The following is a 24,109-nucleotide window of genomic DNA, read 5'->3' on the forward strand; positions in this document are numbered from 1 at the left end:
TTAATTTATTTTCCCTGTGTATGTGCTACATGCTTGAAACACATTTGGAGTTTATTAAAAGCCTAAAAGCTCAGCCAGCAGCAGGATGTACTATCCCCAGCATAAGTGAACCAAGACAGAGGAACATCACCATCATAGCTGAGCTGTCGTCAGTGGAGCTAAAGATCAGGTGTGACTAAAGCTGCAGAAGAGGAAAAGGTGTTCATATCTGAACAGTAAGACAGGACGTACGCACGCAGGACCTGCTGAGGTCTGAACTTACTGCTGTAGGAGATATTAACACCTTCAGTGACAAGTCAGTAGCTGCTGTTTTCAATTAACTGTAAGAAATGGACAGTGGGCTACCAGGAATCCAAGGACTGATTACACCAAGCAAGGGTGCAGGTTTCGTTTTAACGCTGAGAGTGGGGGGCACATATGAAATGAAAGGTTTGGGGTCCTCCACATACTGTTAACATTTAAGGGAATGGTGCAAAATATCCTGTGCTTCCAGCTTCTCAGCTGTGAACAGATTATTTGCTGGTTTTCTCTTCTATCCTCTATGACAGTAAACTGAATGTCTTTGGATCTTGGATGGTAAAACAAGTAGTTTAAATATGTCAATGTGGAATATGGAAAATATGTTTTCTAATATCTTACTGACCAAATTAATGAGTAATTGAGAAAATTGACATAATTGGTAATAGGCAGAGGTAGAAGGTGACAAAGCTACCAATGGGTATGGCCTAGTTATTTGTTATGTGCAGTTTCACATAGATTGACCACGTCAGTGAGTAGAAAAAACATGGGACAGACAGAATGACTGACTGACAGAATGACACACTGACAGTTTCCGTGACTATGTACAGCATACCATACCATGACTTTGTCATACCAAAAATTAGAAGAATAAACAAAAACACTGGGCCACAGGGGGAGCCACAGCGATCGGTTGCATTTTAGCAATTTTTAAGCATTTTTCTATTGTTATAGCGCCACCCAGTTGCCAATTAGAGTTCAATTTCTCCAGTCACCTTGAGGCGTCCTGTTCTACTTATCAACCAAGTTAAGTAAAAATCGATATGGCGATTAGGCCTAGATAAGAAATTAGCTCTTTAGCGCCCCCATTTTGTTTGATCGGGCCAATAATGGAGGGGTCCCCTCAGATTATGTGTGGTCATATGCCTACAAAGTTGCGTGGTGATCGGTGAAACCCTTGAGATGTTATACACCTTTATGTGATGAGCCACGCCCTCTGCAATATTCACTGCCTTATAGAAGCTCAGTTTTAGTAAGTTTTCCAACTTTTGCCAAGAGGGAACTTTAGATATTGGTCCCTAGATTATGTTCATCGAGTTTCATGCAGATCAGTCAAACTTCCTAGGAAAAGATTGATTTTAAGTGTTTTTCAAAAAATTCAAAATGGCGGAAAATCTATATGACCAGAAGTTATGGGTTCTTGAACCAAATTTGTTTCTCATGAGGAGAGGCATCTCTGTGCAAAGTTTCATGTCTCTACGACATACGGGACATGAGATATGCCCTTTCAAAGTTTGCAATTTCAATCAGTTGTTATAGCGCCCCCCTTTGGCCAATTGATGTAATATTGCTTCATTCGCATCCTCCCATGACCCTCTACCACTGTGCCAAATTTCACATGGACTGACCAAGTCAGTGAGGAGAAAAGCGTGGAACAGAGACACAGACAGATACACCCACAGACAGAGTTTTCGTCATTATATAGTAAGATTGCTAGCGACAGACCTCCACAATAAGAATCTCTTAAATTATAGTACACCCATAAAAAAGTGAAAGGCAATGGAGCATGTGACATGATGTAAAATGTCACCACCCTCAAAAGGTGGGGCAAACAAATGTGGGATACACAATAGAGCTGAAACAATGAATCAGTAAGTCAAACAGAAATCAGTCTGCAACAATTTTTATAATCGATTAATCATTTAGTGCAGCCCTGTTACACTGAATCAAGAGTACCACAAAAACTATACAAGACAACTTCATGAGTTCGATGCCTCCTATTCGCTAGAAGACTAAAGTTTGACACCCTTCTGCATAAAGACAATGTGGGTATTTAGTCACACACTATAAGACAGTGGTGTCCAAACAATTTTTAATGGAGGCCACATTAGATAATGCGAAAATACTTTGGGGTCCAGCTGTTTCGCCCATCACATGGGTTATAAGAAAAAAAGCCACACAAATGAGACAAATGCAACTGTTCCACCTTTACTGAAAACATATTCAACTTTCCAACGCTCCACAAAGCGCCAGCCCTTCTTTGCTGTTGCCACATCTGGCATTTTGCAGGAAATGTCTACTCTTAGGTAGCCGTTCACTTGTTTGCTGTCTGATTGTGTAAACACATTGGTTCCACCTGCGTAATTCCTAGTTGGTGCATGTCTACAAACTCTATAATAGCCCTGCCACTGTGAGGTGAACAGAAAAATGCAAAGTGATCTTGCTTGATGAACAAATATTGTGTAGAGGGCCACATAGACTGAGCCATAGACCATTAAAAATCAGATCTTGTAGGGTCATTATTATCAGATTTTTTCACATCCTGCTCCTGTTGGAAAATATTATGCCAACCTCACTTAAAGACATATAACATATTAACAATTCCATAATTAACACATAACTCTAGAAATACAAGATAAATGATGTCATATTTCAAGAGTATTTTTGTCAGTTCAGCATCATCATCAATATTCCTGTTTGGTTGTTAACCATGTTATGTCATAAAATTCAGTATTTGCATGAGTCAAGACTAAAAACTAACTATAATATTAACCATGTTTGATTTTATCTCAACTACAAGACGACAGACTAACTTGAGACAGCTTGGACTGAGTTTTATGACGACCTTACACCAATCGATCGAGACCAGAGGAGTGAGGAACTGAGGAAAAACTGTCTTGATTTTATTCCGACATTGAAAATTTGCACAAAAAGTCATTTGGTGCAAGGCCTGCATAACAAACACACAGAAAAGCTGGTGGACCAGGCAGCTTCCAGACCAGCCAAACAAGGACAGCAGTAGCCTAAAGCTTTGAGAAGAAGCCGGCTGGCCGGGGGAACAAGCCTGGCTGAAAGTGAATTACTAACAACCCCTTCTTCAACACCTACTACAGAGGTACCCTTGTGCAAGGTGCCGAACAGCTGCTCAGAGGCCAACAATAGAGGAACTGCCATTTTATGGGGCAGCATATACAGCAGGAGAGTATGAAAGCAAAGAAGGGCAAAGCTGGAATAGAGCGTGCATGCTCAGCAGAACCCTCCCCTGGACAAATAAAGGTTAAAAAAAAAAAGCTAGGGGGGAGAATAGAGAGAAAAGGGAAGAAGGATGAAGGGAGACTGTCCCTTTTAGCAGATGGATGGGCCCAAAGAAAAATGGTGAGGCGGACTACAGGGTGCCCTGAACAAATCGTTCATATGGCTCCTAGAAGCAGTGTTTATGCTCCCGGGGTGATGTGAGGCAAACTGCTGCAGCACATTCAGCAAAGACGGCTTGAGCGGGATGCAAACTGTATATACTGAACACTGACTCAAGTGCTGTAGTCTCCGCACTGTTGTTATTATCCAGCGATTAATCACTGTCTTGAAAGCGCAGGCAGATTTTCTTACATTTGTGTCTCTTAAAGGCTGCATTTGAGTTTTACTCTGACTCCTGTACATTTCAGTTATGTATAGATCTCAGCATGCTGTGCAACAGATACAGACTGTAAAGTTGCAATTCCCTTGTTGACCCGGCTGTCATGATGACTGATAGGCCATTGGCGTAGCTTGCGGCGTGCTCTAAACAACTCTTCCCTGTTGTACTCTTCCTCGCAGAAGCCAATAGCAGAATGTCAGCTGGGGACAGAAGCAGCCAGCTTCAAATGCGATTCCACCACTCTGGCTATTATGATTATTGCTATCGTATTACATCACGGCACCACTGGCCACTTTATTACTGTGTCTGTGTGGCAGGACAATGTGACCAGCCCTCTGATGGCGCATTTCATTACAGAGAGGCAACAATATTACCATACAGGGCAGCTTAGCTTTGCCTATTCTGGATTAGCGCTGGCATGTTACGTCTAAACATGCCTCCATTGTCCCCTAGCCCCTGCGGCTAAACAGGCCCCTGATCCCCTGTTTGTGTTGTAGTTACAACTTTAATCCAGGATCCTCCCTCCCCATGCCAAAATCAGATTACCAGAGTCAATTAAAGTTGATCCATAATCTCAGCGCACAGGCACAGTGGGTGCAAGGTTATCAGGCCTGCAAAATAAAATGGGACAAATACACTGTTGATGTGAGAGGACTTACAGGCTCAGTGTCTTGTTTCAGCCTAGCGATGGGTTATGATGATGAACCCCGCAACCTGTAGTAGCCAAACTCTTGCAATTGTAATGCATTTTGCTTTTAATTGATGCCGCAGAATCTGTAAACCAATCTGTGACATATGTCCTTGCAAATGTGCTCCTTTCCCTGTTGTAATCACATTGGTGCACGCAAGAATGCACAAACATTGTGGGAGAGAGGGAAGAGAAAGGGAGTGAGTGAAAAACAAAATTAAAATCCTCTAGTGAACAGCCTGCGGGCGCCCGGCTCCCAGCTCCCATCCAGCACTGTATTTTATCATCCTTGAGTGGTCGCGTGAACGCCGGAACAGAACCGGAGTGAGTGTGCAAATCAAACCCACTCTGGCTCGCCCGTACACCAGCGGATAACAGGGAGAGACAGGACAGCGGCGGGACAGAATAACCTCCGGACTTGACAACAGTCAGAAAAACGGTCATGCGCCATTAACGCAGGTCATCAGTGTTTCTGCTGCACCTTGTGGCTGTCACTCAGCTCGTAGCTTTGAGATACGGTCGTGCTTGTAATCAGCGCCTCACCCGGAGAATGTTCAACAGCGGAGGCAAACAAGGCCCACCGTGAAAAGAGTAATCAAATCACGTGGAATCAAGCACACATCCATCAAATCAACAAACATTATGAGCTGATGAGGAACCCTCTAGATGAGCACCGTCATTTGAGGCTCAGACGTATCAGTCGGGGTGTATTTATCTCCTCAAACATCAAGGGGGCATTGTTTCATTAGCATTAATTTCTCTAGAGCCTCAGATTAGAAGTGTTGTATGTAGCTTTAGGCTATTCAAATTCCTATACAAAAGTTATTGTAATCGCTGTTCTGTGGAGATATTTAAAGCGTGACTATCAAATAAATGAGCCTTGTGCTCTGCTCAACCTTGCAAACAGAGTACAAGCTCATAATTCACTGTAGGCAAAACCCCCTCTGCAGTTGGAACAAAGAGACGTGAACACTCACGTCTGCTGCGAACAGAAAGAATCAATATGAACAAATGTGAAAGCAGGGAGAAGATAGCTTTTTAATATAGAACGGAGACACTGGAATGACTCTAATCTCTTTCTTTCTCTTGCTTTTTATTTATCCACGGAAGATTTGCTGAGCATGATGCCTCCTTTCACAGTCATACAGTAAAAACACATGGCTACTGGGAGCTACCCAATTTTACCACAGACTGACTGCTGTTTACTGAGGAGCTCCACTGTGCTCGAAAGCTCCCTGACACACCGACATGTTTCATTTAGGGCCGAGCTGCAATAACATTTCATCAGATCTTAATCCAATACTGAATTTGAATCCTTTTGCTTTCCTTGCAGAATATACCCTCAGTTGCCAGTTTATTAGGCACACCAAGGTAAAACTGATGAAGAATTAAATGTTTAGTGTTTGCTGGAAGTTTTTGAGAGGTGTTAATTCAAATGTTTGATCATTTTTTAAGGGTTGTATTATGTGGTGCTGTTGAAAGGTTTTGTGCTATCAAATGCTTGTAAAAACAATTAGTTTTCTCTGTGTGAAGTTTAATTGACAAACTAAAGTAGCAAGTTGATTGATATCAGTTAGCAAGACTATTGCTGTGTCCGAAATCACATACTATGCACTACATACCCAATATGTGTGCTGTCACTCGACATACTTTTGTGTGAATTAGAGCTGGGCAATACATCCCTGTTATGTTGAGTCTGTGTACCCTCTGTATATTCGGGTTTTATTGGGGTCTATGAATTTAGTGCAGGCCTAACTCTTTTTCCCCCTTGCCAGTAGTTTTTAGAGTTTTAGGTCACAGGATGGATATTGATCAGTTGATCCCATCAGAGATGATCTGATCAGATCAATGGATCAGAGAAGCAGCTGTTTGTGTTTGTTTTAGACCTAGCACAATGAAAGGTTAAGTGTCACTTTCACTGAGCCTGACGCTCTGCTGCTTCATCTGTGATCAGAGTATACTCTGCACTGCAACAGTGTAGAGCAATTGATGACAGAACAGTATATACATATATTCTAACAGCACACCTAATTAACAGGCCAGCTCCAAAAATAGAAAATCAAAATGTTGCTGCACATGTTTCAATCGTGGCGAGCTGCCACAAATGAATGAATGTGTGGGAAAGCCTGGTTGTCTTACTCACTTAGTCGTGAAATCCACATTACTGATGATTATTTGTCAAATCTCATTGTGTAAATGTTTTTTTTAAATGCAACAATAGTCAACCCTACAATATCTCTTCATGATATTCATATTCATACATCTTTTTGGATGTACTAAATTACCACGTTACTTCCTACAAGCCTCTATACTGGTTGGAGATGCATTACCATGGTAACCTGAGCCAACTTCAACTCTACTGGCAATTTAAGAATAATTGAAAAAATATTTATTACAGCTAGCAAAGTGAAATCTTATACATACACATTGAATCATTACTGATGTCACGGAGCTGTCATGGTCGCTGTCAACCACTGTCAATTGTGAACTTTGTCGCCTACCATGTTGCATTGTGGGATATATTATTGTCAGTGTAGTGTCCAGTGTTTGCAAACTGTAATATTTCAACAGAAATAGTATGCAAGGGGCGTTGGAATCTTAGTAGATAGTGCCGGCGCCCCATGTATAGAGGTGATGCCTCGCTGCAGCAGTGGCGAGTTCGAATTTGGCTTGCAACCCCCTGCTGCATGTTGTCCCCCCACTCTCTCTTCCCATTTCACTCTGTCCAGTCCATTAAAGGCAAAAAGCCAAAAAAAAAAAAAACCTTAAAAAAAAAAGAAAGAAAATTAAATAGTATGCAAGTGACATGCTATTGGTTTCTTACTGAGGTTTCAGTCAGTTTCAGTCAGTTTGTTAGTATAAGATTTCAGATGCAGCCTTTGAGTATACAGCCAACTTCCACAATGCTCACAATGACAATGTTAACATGCTAAGATGGTATAATGGTTACCATGATCACTATCTTAGTTCAGCATGTTTACAATTGCTAATAAGCAATAAACCCTGTAAGGTTGATGGAAATATAGTTTTGTAGTTAGTTTCGTAGGTATATGGTCATGAATATTTCAATTTGGACAAACGGAAATTTTGACCTTTGAAGATGTTGCTAGATGAAATGTTAAGAGTTCACTAAATGTATTATAAATTATCCTCTGTTGGCATACATGTACCAAATTTAATGTAAATTCACTCAATAGTTGTTGGGACATTTCAGTTAAAACCAAAAATGTCAATCTTGTGGTGGTGCAAGAGAGAAAGTCAGGGGATAGCCAGTAGGATTCATCCTCCGAGGACCAGGAATGTCTGTACACAGTGCATACCAACCAATCTTATAGTATGTGGTAAATGGAGATATTTCAAGTTTCAGTGTGGACCAAGTGCTAGAACGACTGATTGACTAAGAAACAGACTGATGTTCCTACCATAGCTAGAAAAAAAGAAACAACCCTTTATGATAATTAAAACATGATGTATAGATCTACTTGCAATCACAGAGTGGCTTCACAAAGTGGTGTTACTTATCCCTGAAAAATAATCTTTGCCCAAGCAAAGACACCAGCTTTCAGAGGGCATGCTGACAATAACCAAGATTAATTTAAAATTCTGCTAAGATTAATCACCGAATTAACATAAATTAGCTACTGCTGATACAATCTGTCATTTCAACCACCAAAGTGACAGTAAGTGCCAGCTAAAAATAAGAAACCTGTTACCTTAATGTTTTACATATTGCTCTGTTAATAAAAATAAGCAAAGAGTGATAAAAGATCACTTAAGATATTTGTTAGCCCTTGATTTTCCTCAATCCAGATGTCTTGCCAACCAGGAATCGAATCCAAAATGGCACTTCCCATCAGAACCCAACCCAAAGTCCATGGTGAGATTTCTCAATCCAAACAGAAGATTTAAGCCACCACCCTGCTCCTTCTTACTGGTAAGAAAACCTCCCATCTCCTCAGTCTGGGGACATGTATCAATAAAAGTAAATCTGAAAGAAGACTGGTGTAAAATGTAGAGCAAAGAGGCTGAATGAGACTAACCTCTCCTTTTTAAAGTCACTATATGAGCAAACCTGAAACTCTGCCTGCCAACATCATGTCTCTCATCGTCTTTGCACGTGAGTGTGTACACGAGAGAGGGAGAGGGAGGTGTGGTGGTTGGTAGGTGTTGTCTGAGAAGGGTGACTCATCTCTTCCAATCGCTACACGCCACAGAATGCTCAGTGGATGGGGGTCTGTGTGTGTTCACATACACACACACTCAGAGTCACAGGTGTGGATACAGAAGCACACACAAGGGCAAATCCAAGCACACACTCACATACACAAATGCCAGAAACACCTCAGCCCTCTTACACACACTGCTCACGCTCTGTCTTCAGGTTCCTGAGACAGCATGCTGTTCAGCACACAGAGTGGGAGCATACATTACACCAGTCCGCACCTCGTTCCCTTGCCGGTCGATACGTTGTACCAAAACATGCCATTTTTTTCCTTGTAACAATGGACAAGAATAGGGCAGCGCTCCACAGGTTCTGCTCTGTTAAAGACGGCGCAGCACAGAGGATGCACTGTAAACCCAGCCTCTGCAAGCAACACAATGCAAACAGCCTCTCTAACAGAATGCATTGCTCTCTGGCAATGGAGGTCTCAGTGGGTAAATAAGCTTACGTTTGCGTGTGTGGTGCTTAACAGCGCCGAGCTGGTGCCTTTGCAGAGTTCTCTCACACACACATCTGTTGCTGTCCACCATTTTCACATGCCCTCTCTCTGTCTCCAGTACAAGCCTCTAACAGCTCTTATAGTGCTGGCTGACTACATAAAAAGCACCTGAGCAATGCTGGGCATTGACTGGCACCATTAGCATTGCCATAGAAACCGCAATGCACGTTGGAGTTTTGCTAATAGTAATCTCTGTAAACCAATATCTGCATATATATGCAGCATCTGTAGACAACAGGACAAGATCTCTGTACTGGGAGCATACTCGTTTCCATTTGTAGTCCGAGTAGCATTGACCTCTGAGTGGAAGGTAAACAGAGTCTGTGAATTTGTGTGGACAGGTGGAACTCATTGGCCAAAACGCAATCTCTGAACCCTTTGGTGATTGACAATGATTAAGCCTGTATTAGCCTTTTTCTAAATTCATTGATCTGTATTCATACGCAGATATCTGTTTATAGAGATCAGCCTAGATTACCGTAGTATGGAAAAGGAAGTCTTGGCCTAGATATCCAATTGCAACATCAAAACCAACACATCCTCACTCCCAGCTCATCAAATACTGACACTTGGACAGTGGCCCCACACATGAAACGATGACGCTCTAGGTACCCCTCCAGTGGCAGTTTTGGTCATTTTGTATGTCATTGTGTCTTTTCAAATTAAACTTTTCATGGGAAACGTACATTTTATGCTAGCTAAAAACATGTAGTCTCTTTCAAATTAAACTCAACATAAATAACATAAATAAAAAATAAGAACATAAATATAAAACTTTGTTCTTAGGCTTACTTCCTTAGGTTTAGGCAACCAAAGCACGCAGGTATAGACAAAATACATTTTTGACTTAAGAAAAAAATTATGTATGTTCCTAACGTAATGTAGCCTCATTCCTATGCTACACATCATGGTAAATTATGCTGTCATTAAAATACTTCAACTGACTTTTGGTTTCACACAGGAAATGAACAGTGGCCTCTTGGGTGAAAGTCCGGAGTTTGTTTGACCCATTCACCTCCCCTCCCGCCTGCCCTATGCACAATTTCTCTCTCTTTATATCATGGCAGTTACTTAGAGCATCAAAAACTGCCACAGAGTCCGCTGCATTTTATACCCCAGCTAAAGGGTGCCTTTGCGTGTCTGTATCTGATGTCAGGGGCCACTGACCAAGCGTCGATACTTGACAAGGTGGTAGTGAAACTGGGTTGTCAAATCTCCCAAAGTATTGTTCGTTGCCCACAGAGGCTTCTTGTCTTCACACTGATACCTGATGGGTTTCAAGACTGTACACCCACCTCCCTGAAAAGCCAGAATAAACACCTTAAAAAAAATAAATGGCCTTGTTGTGATGCTTTTTTAAGCACTGTAAGGAAGTGTTGTAGTGTAGCCAGTGTTGGACAATTGCTACCATGTTTTCTAACTGTGGTAGCATTTAGCCCCCTGAGACAAAGGTGCTGAGAGTGAAGGGGGTGTAAGGGATGTTCCTGAATGACTGCAGTCAACCGTGCAAAGAGTAAATGCATGAAGAATATGTAGTGCATCAGACAGAAAACAGCTTGTAGCGGGGACAACAATGAAAAGCAGTGATAGGGGAGATAAGGAGATGAAGAGTGATTATATAGACAAAAAGCATGGAGACAGATGGAGGGAGCAGGCCAGATAGGTAAATCATTACCCCTTCAGCCCAGGAAGCTACTGTATGTCTGACTCAGATCTCTCTCGGTTTCTTTTCCCATCCCTCCATCCCCCAACCGCAATGCAATTTTCCTCCATTTTTGATTACAGATTGCTCGCTGTGATCTCAGCCCAGTTCCATTTTACGATCTGACAGTTGTGCTATCTGTGCCATTTAGGCCTAAGTGGACGCTCCATCTCCTCCACCAGCAATTTACATGTTTGCATCTCGTTAGGGCCATTTGTACGGCAAAGGCAAAGTGTCAGGACAGTGAAAGGGGAGGGAATTTAAGCGCCAAGATTAGTTTTCACCTTTCATAGCAGAGCGCATCGCTCATCCAGCGTTAGAAAGGCCCGTCTATGGATGGGTAATTCACTCCGACATACATATCTTCATCAGTATACATGAGCTCATACCAAGATGGATGCACAGAGAAAACACTTGAGGATACAATGCCACTCAGCACTGCAGATAAACCCAATGGAGAAAGATTTCCTTTTAAAATAATCCCTACTGCCATCCATCAAGCTAACATTGGTCTTCATGTTCGCCAACATCAAGAGTGTTCTTTCAAACTACCTTGCTGCTACTCCAAACTGCCCACTGACCCCACCCAGCTGGCACCCTACAACTAATCTTGGATCTGTCATGGACTCATTTCAATGGACCCTTTCCTTAGACTTACATAATTGGACTTCTTCTATCAGATTAGAGATTTTATGATCACATTGTTCAGTTGTAATCCCATTGTTGCATAGTGTGTCTTTCATCTTCTATTACTGTTACGACTATCTGTTCATTGTTAATAGTCATTTTTTTCCACCTACAGCAGCTGTTGCACACCCAGCTGTCCAAGAAGGAAGAATCTCTCTTTGAATAGACTCTCCTGAGGTTTCCTCCTTTTTCTCCCTTCTGTGCTGAGGTTGTTTGAGGAGTTATTCCTTTCCGCTGTCTTGGGCCCTGTGTAAAGTCCTGTGAGACATTGTACTGTATGTGATATTGGGCTATTCAAACAAATCTGACTTTCGAGGCCTTATCTTGGACTTTCTACAGCCCTGTCAATGTATGATCAATCCTCTATAATAGTAATTAAGATCCAAGTAGCTTAAATGGCCAGTACCACTCCTTCTTCAAGGTCAAGGCTGGCCTCAGGCTGTTCTCAAAAACTTTTTGTACATTTGTCCTATGAAAAGTAAGGCACCTAAATTTGTACAAATCTAATGTTTTTTGAAAGACTGCAGTCTCAGACTGCGGTCTCAGACTGTGGTCTCAGAAGGAGGCAGGTTGGGGTGGTGGATGGGTCACAAAAACGCAGACTTTTCTCCAAGACTTTGCCCTAGAGACACATGTTCATAACTGTGTGAATGCTGAGTGAACTCTGAGTCATTTTAAGGTGTGTCTTCACTGAGTTTCTTTTCCTAAACCCAACCACAGTAACGTTACATGCCTAAACCTTACCAGTCATGTAACTTTATATTAAGGATGAAACGTCATTCATGGGGCCAACTGTTCTACTTCCCCAACTTATGTTTGTTAGTCCCACATCTATTTGCTTTTGATGAGGAGACAAATCTTTAAAACCGGTCACAAACATACAGTTTTTTTTCAAGTCTCGGTGATAACAGTAGGGAAGCGTAGTTTAAAGCAAGTATTACTAAAACAAGAGTGAATAGTGGATTTACTGGGACTTTTCACACCATAATAACAATAATATACACTAATGAGTATTTACAGCATCAGGGCACTGAATTTGAAATAACTTCAAACAGACCAATGTATCCTACTACAACAGTTTATATGAAATCCTACAAATTAGCAACCCAGGAATGATGATATGTATTCAGTGTATAATTAGATTAGGTTTACAAAAAGAAATATGGTGACAAGGTACCTTAAAATTACTCAAAGTTCACATGGTTCCAAACGCCGGTATTCTGGGTGAAAGTCCAGTGTTTTGTGACCCATCCACCATCCCAGCCTGCGTCCTTACAGGGACCGCTTCTTTCTTTACTTTCGTAAGCACATTCATCACATGATCACAGCCTTCCGAAATACATGGGTTATATATAAATTACTGGCTCATAATAACATGGGATATGTATGACTTTTGGTGCATTACTTGTTATAGGAAAATGTCCAAACAGTGCATGAGAACAGCCTTAATAAACTACTGTGTGTGTTTTCATGGCAATGAAGAAACCATGTGGCTCACTGATGCATCTCTGGACAATCACTGAGCTCTGGGGCACAAAGGAATAAGCTGCAGGTATATCAGGCTTTGGTTACACAGACAATAATTGTTAGAGGGAAAAAAACATTGTTGTTTTTGGTCTTTTCATTGGATTTGTAGAGAAAACAGGAAGAAATGAATATCGCCAGTGTTATCATTCAAGGCTGCTGCATTCTTGTTAAATGGTTCTCACTACTTCGTGGTTTGTCCTATCAGAGAGCACAAACGCATGGTTGGACTGCTCTGTCTGTGGAATTGTCTGTCCCAGATATCATCAGGTGTTCTTGCAGTTCATGATTGGATATGAAAAAACTGAAAATTGTGAACAATTTGTAAGGTTGGATCTAATCTAATAAACCTTTAGCAGCCTCCAGTAGCCAACAAGAGTATACTTTCCTGCATGAAAACACTGATATATATTAAAAACACATCCTAAAAAAATCAAAACGGTGAGACCTCTACTAAAAATCTTAAGGGTTCTTAATAGACCTTGCCTAAAGATATACCCCGTTGTCTGTCATGTTATCGCGTCCCCTTCAAATTACGCAAGTCTCATTTTCTGCTGTCCTTATCTCCTCCATAGAAGTGCACAGGGGGCCACGTTGCATCAATAGCTGCTCCCTAATTATAAGCCCAGCAACCAGCAGCAGCAGCTCCACACCCTTACAGTAGAATTAAAAAAGACGCAACTGCAGGGCATGGCTGTACTCTCTGACGCTGCGGAGAAGAATGTACTTTTACAAAGCGATATGCGTCACGGGGTTAAATGTCAAAAGGTCACAGTGATCATGATTAGCTGTGGCAGAAAAGGCCATGATGTATAATAAACCACTTGCGAGAGCTTAATTTTTCAACTCCGTTATGAAAGTGACCATCGCCTTTAACCTTTGGCCTTTTTTTTTTTTTTTTCCCCCAGTGATACACTTTTGCTAATCAGAGCCTGGCAGCAGCGGCAGCAGCAGCAGCAGCAGCAGAGCAGCAGCAGAGCAGCAGCAGTGAAATGGAGGGGCAGAGGCGGACATTCTGGGAGCTGCTGTCTTGGCTGACAACAGAGGTGGACATGCAGACTGCCACAGGGCTGGATCACTTTCTGCACTGCCCTAATAGAGAAAAAAAAAATCTGTTCTTAATGTGTTTGTCTAGACTGCCCAGCATTGTGCAAATGAGGTGCTGTCCAGTTCAGTTAAACGCATTGCACAAATACAGCAACCCAATTGAAAGCCAGTGACAGAAACTCAAATAGAGGCAGAGAGAGGAGGAAGAGAAAGATAGAAAGAGAGAGAGAGAGAGAGAGAGAGAGAGAGAGAGAGAGAGAGAGGCTGTTTACACGGCATGCCCTCATTTCTACCAAGCTGTCTCTGGGGTTCAGAGAGGGTCGCACTGTCGACTAGGGAACAGCTGGTGGGGGAGGGGGGGGGGGGGGGGGGCCTTTGAACACGGACAGTTTCAGATCAGATGCCATATTATGATGTGAACAGTTCTTTTTTTTCTCTTTGCTTGAGAACTGTTTGGTTGAGACTGTGTGTACCGACAGCGCTCTAGGACATGAATCATGTATGTCAGATGGCCTCTGTCACATGCAGAGGACAAGCAGGACCTGTTTCATTTCAATCATTTCATCATAGACGGTGCGGCAGATGTATGCCAGTCTTCACAGTATTGCTATTAAGAAAAAATAAACAACTCATTTATACCTCATCCAAGTGTTCATATCTCCCTAATTGTCTGAGAAAATGTGTGCCAAAATCATCAACTTCGAAATAAAATTAAAATGCGACTACATCATTATCTTTCATAAAGACTTGCTTGTCAGCAAGGACAGTTTTACATTTCAAGCAAGCGGTTTGCCTCTCTCTAAAAAAAAAACGGAGCACAGTTTTGGCTGCCAATTAATCAGTGACTGTATATAAACAACATCAAAACCATGACACCATCGCATAGCCTATTAACTTTCTTTACACAAACACACAGGCACACACATTAAGTGCAACAATCCCTTCTGCTGTGAGCAGCACTATTATAATCTGTCATACACTTAGCTGAGGAGCATACATAATTTGAATAACAATAGGTTAAAGCAATGCAATTTGTATCCAGGCTAAAAGACGAATACACACTGCATTAAAAATAGAGCGACCAATACAGAGCGTTGGGGAAAACGGCCAATAGTAAGTATCGGCTCAGTCTAGCAATGCCATGGCAAAACTGTTGATGTCTCAGATAAATGGTGGTCTGTGAGCTCTGAACTCATTAGTCAGAGAGAAAACAATCTGCATCACATGTCAGGTTATTGGCCAACAGCAATCTGTTCTGGGAGTGCAGGGTAGGGTTGGGGGTAGACTGGTGGATGAGCCAGACCCTTCCCCTTTCACACCAAAACAAGTCCGCAGTCAGCAAACACTGAGAGGGTAAATCAGTAGCCACGGAAGAAAGTCTGCAGTGGCGATGGGGTTTCAGCAAGCACACACACTCCCCTCACACACAGCAATCCCCCACGCACTCAAGTAATCATGCCTGACATCAAATTTAAGTTAATGCTTACAAATGGAACATGAGTGCATGTATTAAATATTAACCTAAGCCAAACGTCAGCTCATGTGCAGTTAAGTTCACACAGCACAGCACAGACCTAAGCCCTCAGTGTTACTGGTTAAGTCAGCGGCTGGTGAGGAGGCTGCACGGCTGCCTACTCTCCGATGGAGGTGGATTAGTGCTCGTCTGTCAGCTGCCACATTCGGAACGAGTGCAAGTGAGGTAAAGGGTGAAAGGTAGCTGATGCTAAGTGGGCTACAAATAATTAGCATTTGCTCTAAGAATTAGCTTAAGCTGCGTAATTATGACAAAGCTTAACACCAACACAAACACATTACGCATTACTGATTACTCATATCCTGTGAAAACTCTGTGGTTACTTTTAGTTCCATTTGTGGCTTACGCTACATCCACAAAAAATCACATTACACCTTTTTAAGTTATTTACCAAGTTTACAGAAGATGTCTCTCTCATTCAATCACCATCTTTAACAAAAACACATTAAAGGAGCAGTTCAACATGTTGGGAAATACACTCATTTGCTGTCTTGTTGAGAGTTAGATGAGCAAATCAATGCAAATCTCATGTCTTTTTGGTAAATATAAAGCTTGACCCGTGTAGCGTAAAGACTGAGAACAGGGGAAACAGGTGGTCTGGCTCTGTCTAAAGATAACAAAATCCAGCTACTGCCACCTCAAAGCTCACTTATTTACACATTATATCTAGCTTGTTTAGTCTGTACCAAAAAAAGTGTAAATAAAAGACACATTGTGATTTTATGGGGGATAGTCTGTCAGACTGTTTGCTCACAATTAGGTTACCTCTTTAGGCCAAGATACACCAAACCAACATCAAAGACCTAGTGACGACAAAGGCAGATGACTCTGTTGCCTCACATAGCCTGTGCCTCAGCCAAAACGCTGCACTTGAACACACTACAAAGCCTACAGCCAACGGCCAACTAGCACATACGTTTTGCACCTGTGCAAGAAAAAATAAATCTCCATAACAGCAGGTCTGTATTCTTCATCAAGAAAGGAAAGCCAGAAGACTGGCAGGAAAGATTTGCGATGCTAACTAGCCAGTTATCACATTAGAAACACAGCAAGATGTTGAAAGAAGAAATTCTATTTACTGTGTGCCAATGAACAATTACAAATTGTGTCTGCTAAATGGCTAAAAAAATAACCTTACCTAATATAACAAGTCTGTTTTGATCTCACGCCCTCTTGACTTTAGTCCTTTGTTTACTTTCCTCACTTCCAATTCTCCTCTCGTGCACTGACCTGAACTGCCAATCAGAGGAATATCTCTCACTGACGGGCTTCGCTATCTTCGAGGGCGATTAAGATGTGCTGAATCAGCCGGGGGAAAAAAGCCGTCAAAGGCTGACTTATGCCAACGGTGCAGGACACACCACAAAAACAAGGCAGATGCTCATCGGCTTGGTATTTCAGGAACCTTAGTCTCTTCTCCAGAGGCTCCGGGTCCTTATTGTGTGGTGCCCTGTTCCTCTAGCACAGACCCTCTTTTCTTAAATCTACTATCAGCTAACAAACACACAACCACAAGGCTTCATCCCTCTCTGTTGATATCACAGTTGGTCATCGCCCCTTCCCTTGTCCCCTCCCGCTAGAATACAACAGTAAATGCCAACACAGTGCTGTGAGATGCGGTTGTATATCTAAACAGGTCATCGTCATTATCACTGTAAATCCCTTCATCTCCTTAAACACACACACCAAAGCTCCTTTAGTAAGAACATGTCTCAGAGATAGAAGAGTCAACAGCATGCGGATAAAGTTAACCCCACTGAAGCTTGGCCTGCTTGTGGGTGAACACTAAAAACTGGCTTGTTGTCTCATTATGTCTGCCTTGGGCGAGGATGTGGACAAAGGACTAATGAGGACACACAGCTCTGAGATTGCTATATGCTGGAAAACAGACAGAGAAAATGAGACACAAACACTGTTTCTGAGCCGCAGAAGATCTGAAGGTTGCCAGGAGGTTATTTTCAATTAGCAACACATATCTCACATAACTTACAGTATGTGTGTATTAGCTATAATTGCCAAACAAGAACGCTCCAAATGTTGATTGGATTTGAAAAAACAACTCCTTTTAAAGGACGTTTTTTAAGAATACTCTCACAATCTGTTGGTGTTTCCTCTTCACTGAAGCACAGAAGACTTTTTAATTTCATCTCCTCTTCCCTCCTACCATCCATTAATCCTCCATTTCCTCCAAGTTACTACCTTTTGACTGACAATAATACTGACTGAGTAGGCAATAAACATTTTGCACCAAAACACAATGTAATGCTGATGTATTGTTTGCAGCTTGACTGTCTGTGTATTCCCACAGTCATCAGGATAAGCAGTTTAGAGAATGGGTGGATTCTCACAGTTGCTGTGCTGTGTTTGTTCCTCTGCATGGGAGACAAGACCTTGTGGTCAGCTCCAGCAGTCAGCAGTAATGTCACACTGGTATCGAGCCTGTACAAGGCTCAGCCAATGAGAACTAATGTATCAAGATGGGATCCTGTCGTGGTTGGTTTGCTTCAAGATGGAGGTGCAGGAGCGAAGACAAGTGAATTGTGGTGTGTTTGGTGACTTTTAAACAGCAGATACCCCCGCTGAGACCCTGAAGCCTCAGAATGAGATGACCTTGGCATTGCACGTCTCTGCAAACAACTGATAAGTTAAATTTGAAGGGTTTTTATGTTGTAACAATGCAGTGGTTAATGTGTGGTTAGGTTTAGGTACAAAAACCACTTGGTTCGATTCAGAAACAATCTTGTTTGGCTTAAAATACCCAATACATGGCTGGAAATGTCCCAATGTGTCATTAAAAAATACACACAAACACTACAATACATCTGAAAATGCATCATGTCGTTAACAAATCCAAGTCTGTCACCACAAACACAGCTGGAAATGTCCACGTGTTGTTTAAAAACACCCGCTTTTGTTGCCAGAAACACAGTCAGAAATGTGCTGACCATGCTATAACGCCAGAAATAAAATGATCACAACACTAAGATATTTGAAAAACTGGAAAAATGAGTGTGCGACAGTGACGACTTCGAGCTGTCTCAACCTTCCAACAGCAGAGTGATCACACTAACAGTGAGAACACTTTCACAGTCAGCACTTCATTTCATTTCCACTGGGTGTGCACACCTTGCAGGCTCACAAAAGGGTGCGTCTCTGACAACCAATCACATCTGTTAAAATCATCACACCCAGCAACAGGGTCAACCACACCTCCTCACTAAGGTAAAAGTGTCTGTCCTGCCCTTGCTCACAGTTGCGCGGAGAATTTTCCTGTATCATTCAAATGCTATGACTCCTTACTGAAAAAATTTAGGCTAAATTAGCAGCTCTCTAAGAGTGTTGTCAGAATGTTTGTGGATCCGGCCCTTTGTTTTGTCACCATAAACACAGCTGTCAAAAAACACCCAGTTTTGTTGGGCTAGAAATGGGGAAGCTGTCTTGCATAGATCTCACACCACCCACCATCCCTTCCTCCTGCTGATGAGAAACTCATATCATATACATGTGATCTGAACTATGTCACTTTAGACATATCTATATCATATGTATGTAACATACATATATAACATACAGAGGTTTGCAGAAACATGTAGTGCCAACATTTCATTCTGGTAACAAGGCTGAAAGAGAAGTGAGGCCAACGGCCTCATGTGGGAACATTTTCATATGACCATAATATTATGTTATTAGAATGCTATACGAGGCGGCCTGGTCTGCTCCTTTTATGGGCCAGATTTATTGCAGTCCTGCTATCGGACATAAACAAACAAAAACATAGTAGTCCTAATAGGGGACCCAAATAGTGAGAACATATTACTACAGCTGGCAATGCAGCACCATGACAGAAATAAAAAAGCAATGGTTTGACATTAAGCTAAGCAACAATAATTACTTGATTATCATTTAGTCAATCAACAGAAAAGTCATCTGTGACTATTCTGCTGTTTGCTTCAGTCATTAATCAGCCAAAAATGCCAATTATTCTCTGGTTCCATCTCCTAAAATGTGATTTTTTTTTGCTGCTTTGCTTTGTTTTACATGATTGCAAAGTGAACATCTTTGAGTTTTGGACTGTTGGTTGCATGTCATCTGGGGCTTTGGGAAATTTTGATGGCCAATTTTTTGCCATTAGTTTTCATTTCAGACTAAAACATGAATTGAGAAAATAATTAGAAGGTTAATAGAGAATGAAAATCATCATTTGTTGCAACCCAGAGGCAGTCCATTATAAAATAGGAAATAGTCAAGTCAACGTGACAGTCATGGTGATGGATTTCAGTAACATACTTGAATCAAATTAGGTGTTAAGTCCTGTTATTAAGAAACATCAGGTCTGGCGCACGTCTGCAGTAATATAGCCACTTCCTATCCTGCTAACATTTGTACATCATCTCAGACTAGTCCAGTGGTGGAGGGTAACTCAGTGCATTTACTTAATACTATACTTCACTAGAATTTTGAGGCACTTGTACTCGGTTGTCATTAAATTTAACTACATTTATGAGGAAAATATTATGTCTTTTATTCCACTACATTAATTTGGCGCTCTAGTTACTACTTACTTATTAAATGATTATCAGAGGTTCCCAAAAGTTTTGGCTTGTGACCTCTTACAGTGTGTAGTTAGGGCACCTTGTCATGTTTCCAGTGTCTATGAGTTGTTAGCAGTTCCACCAAAAGAGACATTTCCCAACCAGTCTTCTCAGTCATATTCCTTTACATAACTGTTAGAGGCCCAAATAAGTGTAAAAGTATCCAATACTGGTAGTTTTACTGAAGTAAAGGATTTGAATACACCTTCCACCACTTCTCTCTCTTCATCTGTCTTCTTCATTTACTTCCCTGCAAACCATCATCAACAATAACCACGACTGTCCACTTCCACAGATGCCTTCATCCACACTGTGTGTCTCCACCATGTTCAACCAAAACGTAACCTGTTCTACTGTAACTGTGATGCAGAGGCATCACTAAAGGAACCTCCTGTTTCCAGGAATCCACTTCACTTCACATACTCATTATATCCTGTACAGTGTATGGGAATACATCTCTGAATAGCTCTTCTCTTATTGGACCGCGGCCTTAGGGCCTTTGTTATGATTGGATACTAACAAAAAGCCAGCCACCCCCTCCGTGTGTCTCTCGTTCTAAAGGTCTGCTCTTGCATATTAAACAGACTGGAGTGTTGCTGCAATCAAATGCAGGAACTCCTTCATCTATGTTACCACTTCAATGAATAAATAAATGAATAAAATTAACCACCTCTGAGACAATAAGAGCACAGAGTACACAAGGTGGTTGCAGGGAGGAGGTGGGGGTTTTTTGGAGGGGGTTAAAAGGCGGGCGGGAAGATATGGTGGGGGGGTGAGACTTGTCACTGTGATGAAGACAGATGATGAGGCTGCATTGCTGTAAACGAGTGAGTCAGCCCTCCCTTCAGACAGACACAGGGCTGTGGGAGGCGGAGGGGGAGGCGGAGGCGGGACAGAGGGAGGGAGACAGGGAAATGCATGGGAACTGTCCCCGGTGCTGAAATCTGGAACGGCTGCTTTCTAACAGCTTCAAGTTCAGCTCAGTGCAGTGGAGAAAAAAAAAAAATCAAAATAGAGGCATGCTGTCTTTCAATACCTGACCCACATCTGAAACAATCAGTATCACCAGTTTGAGTGTTACAGGTCAGTAATTGACCTGCTTTCTAATGCGAGAAAAACAAAATGATGCATTTATTACACCTACCGAGCTTCAAAATCCACAGCAGGGGGAGTGTAATATATGCCCAAACAAAAGCTTTGCTGTTGAGTTTTTCCACACAGATGCCGTCCCAAGTCGGTTATTTGGCATTCTGATCACAAAGCCAGGGGAGGGAGATTCTCTACCATGTAATTCTTTCTGAGCCAAGTCAAAAAGATTCTCATTAAAGTGCTTTTTATATCCCAAACCTCAGTCCCCAGGGACAACTGTATTGGGTTGTCATGCTATTTGTAGACTAATCATCTTCACACACACACATACACACACTAGCCCCATAAGAGCTTAATGTGAAAGGGTCTGGATCAACAGGAATTGGATATTGCATATTGAAAGGCGTTGTGCCTTTCAGGCATCTATTTCCCGCCTCGGCCCCCCCGCCTGTATTCTTTGAAATTATTTTGTTGCATTATTCATCTTTCAAAGCTGTCATGCTTTGTGGCTAACCCTCTGTCAGTTTGCTCAACATCACAGATGCACCATGAGATGGATTCTTACACTGTGTGTTGCAGACAGCTGATCTAAGGAGGAATTCAGCTGTATCATTTAGAAGCGAGGAAGGTGATATAGCTATATTAGATACTGATGTGACTGCCAAGATCAGGGTACAAAGCACACTTCATACTCAGGAAAAATGCAAGCTCCACTGTCGCCTTTTCTAACATTGTCACAGAAGCTGAGATCCAACTTTGGTCATATAGACTTTGTCACTTGTTACCATGATTTTTCCCTCAGAACACCAAAGCAGCTTTATTCTCTTCCCAGTGCTTTCATTTGCAACTCGTGACAAATGAGAGCTTCACTGATGAAGCCTTCTTACTTATAAATACTGTAAATTAAAAATGGTCAACTTGCAGTCAGGCAGTAATAGGCAATTCCTCTCAGTTTGACATGAAAAGATTATGCAACAGGTCTAGTACTTGCAGAAGCCACCCTAAGGGTCATTGTTGCAATATACAGTATTTTAGATGAGGCCAACAGGAGAATGATGTCACAAGTCCGTAAATAAGGGTCCTTTTCTCGGGCACTGCAGAGACCAGGCGGGTGTGGTGACTGCATTAGTAGACGCGCAATCCCCGGCGCAAACGCTCGCATAAGACCATGATGTGGACATTCCTGTGACGGCTTTCCACCATCGCTATGACTACCTTCTACTTGTCGGACGTGTCTTGAAGTTCAAATCATAAATCGGCTGCCAGGCAATTTGACAAATTTGCCGATCTCGCTTTATTCCGACAGTCACAAGGTGCCCATTGACGGTGCGCCTCCCCAAGCCCGTGTTTGATAGACAAATACATGCACAATGACAATCTGACATCTGCTCCCCATCTGACAACAGCTTAGTATTCTCCACAGACACCCTGCTCTCTCCTTCTGAGCACCCCATGCCGTTTTTCTATGCCGCTTTCCCTCTGTACCCCACTCTTTCTCATTCCTATGCGGCTTTTTTTTTCTCGAGCAGCAGCTTATTTCCACACACGAACAACAACGGAATTGAACAGCGGCTTCATAAAATATGCAGGTAAAAAGGCAACTCGGAAAGCACCGACATCTCAAGCACATCACTTTTCATGCTCTACTGAGAACTGACCTCCCAGTCTAACGAATCCCACTCTTCGGTAAACATCCGGAGGATTTCTTTTCATCCAAAAAAGCGGACCAGGCGCAGCGGCTCTATGGAGCGACTGGGCGATGCGATGCCATTGCGCTTTTGGTATTATCCTCATGAAATCAATTTGAACAGGGGGACGTCGTCAGGAGAAGGCATCTCGGCGCCGTCGAGACCAACTTGAGAGCGACACAGATGAGCGATGCTACGCTTTACAGTCCAACATTTTCGCTCGCCGATGGTTGCAACCAATTAGCACACCACTTGCGCTCGGAGGCGAATAGCTCCTGACAAGGCGCTCCTTCTCTTGAGCCTCGCTTCTATTGCAGCTGCTGTGCTGCTTTTTGGAAAAAGGTGGCAGACTATACAACACACGCAACTTCTCATTTCCAGGATATAGGGAGGGGGGAATTTAGCGTAGCGCACACTCCAAAGCCAATAAATCCCCCGTAGCGCATTTGACAAATCCTTTCCCTCTGCTGAGGAGCAACAATAAATGAAGCCTTTAAAGGTCCCTGCATGAAGTGCCTCTTAAAACACGTGACTCCATCTATTCCATGGTGGAAAAAAAGATGCATTTGATCCATAATAGGCCCTAAGCAGTGGGAGACGCGTTATGTGGGGGCACTGGCGGTGCTAAAATGAATGACACTGGTACCACACAGTAGACTACTCACCATTAGCACAGCAAAGTTATTATGATGGGTGCAATGAATAGTGGTCGTGTTGCCCCCGGAGCCTGTTATGTGGCAGCCCTCTGCCCTCCAGCCACCGTGTCCATCCAGCAGGTCAAAATCCCAATAGGCTGCGGTGGGGTCTACACCCAGTGCGAAGTGCCTGAGAGCAATAGTAACGGAGTGCACGGCGCTCCCGAGGCTGCACCCATCTGCAAAGAAAAAGAAACACATTCAATTAAGGAAGCCAAGTGGAAAGTGTGTAAGCGCCATGGCCGAAACAAGCGTGGACATGGGTGCGCGCACATCCACATACAAACACACACGCGCGCGCGAGCGTTATGTAGACATTGCTCAAGTGTCAGACTGTTACTGCAGTTGACAGACTGTTGTGTGAAGTGTTGTGCATAAACTTTAATCTCAGATAAAACCGAAACTAATCTCCCTTTCCCCCCAGAAACAGACATGCAGCGGTGATGTGATGTGAACAATCATGCAGTGGTTTCATTCATTTAAATGATAT

General features: G+C 42.4%; 1 protein-coding gene across 2 annotated transcripts in view; it reads right to left on the reverse strand.

Annotated features, from left to right (window-relative positions):
• The window catches only part of LOC125903568 (adhesion G protein-coupled receptor A3), a 243,330-nt gene that overhangs the window by 51,324 nt on the left and 167,897 nt on the right, over positions 1 to 24,109 (reverse strand). The window contains exon 14 of one of the 2 annotated variants that reach the window (XM_049600559.1): positions 23,590 to 23,798. The exons of the other annotated variant lie outside the window; for it this stretch is intronic. Within the exon in view, the coding sequence (XP_049456516.1) occupies positions 23,590 to 23,798 (209 nt within the window). The remainder of the gene's footprint in view (positions 1 to 23,589; positions 23,799 to 24,109) is intronic. 2 annotated transcript variants of the gene reach the window in all.

This window comes from Epinephelus fuscoguttatus, linkage group LG16, assembly GCF_011397635.1.
Source record: "Epinephelus fuscoguttatus linkage group LG16, E.fuscoguttatus.final_Chr_v1".
NCBI classification, from domain to species: Eukaryota; Metazoa; Chordata; class Actinopteri; order Perciformes; family Serranidae; genus Epinephelus; species Epinephelus fuscoguttatus.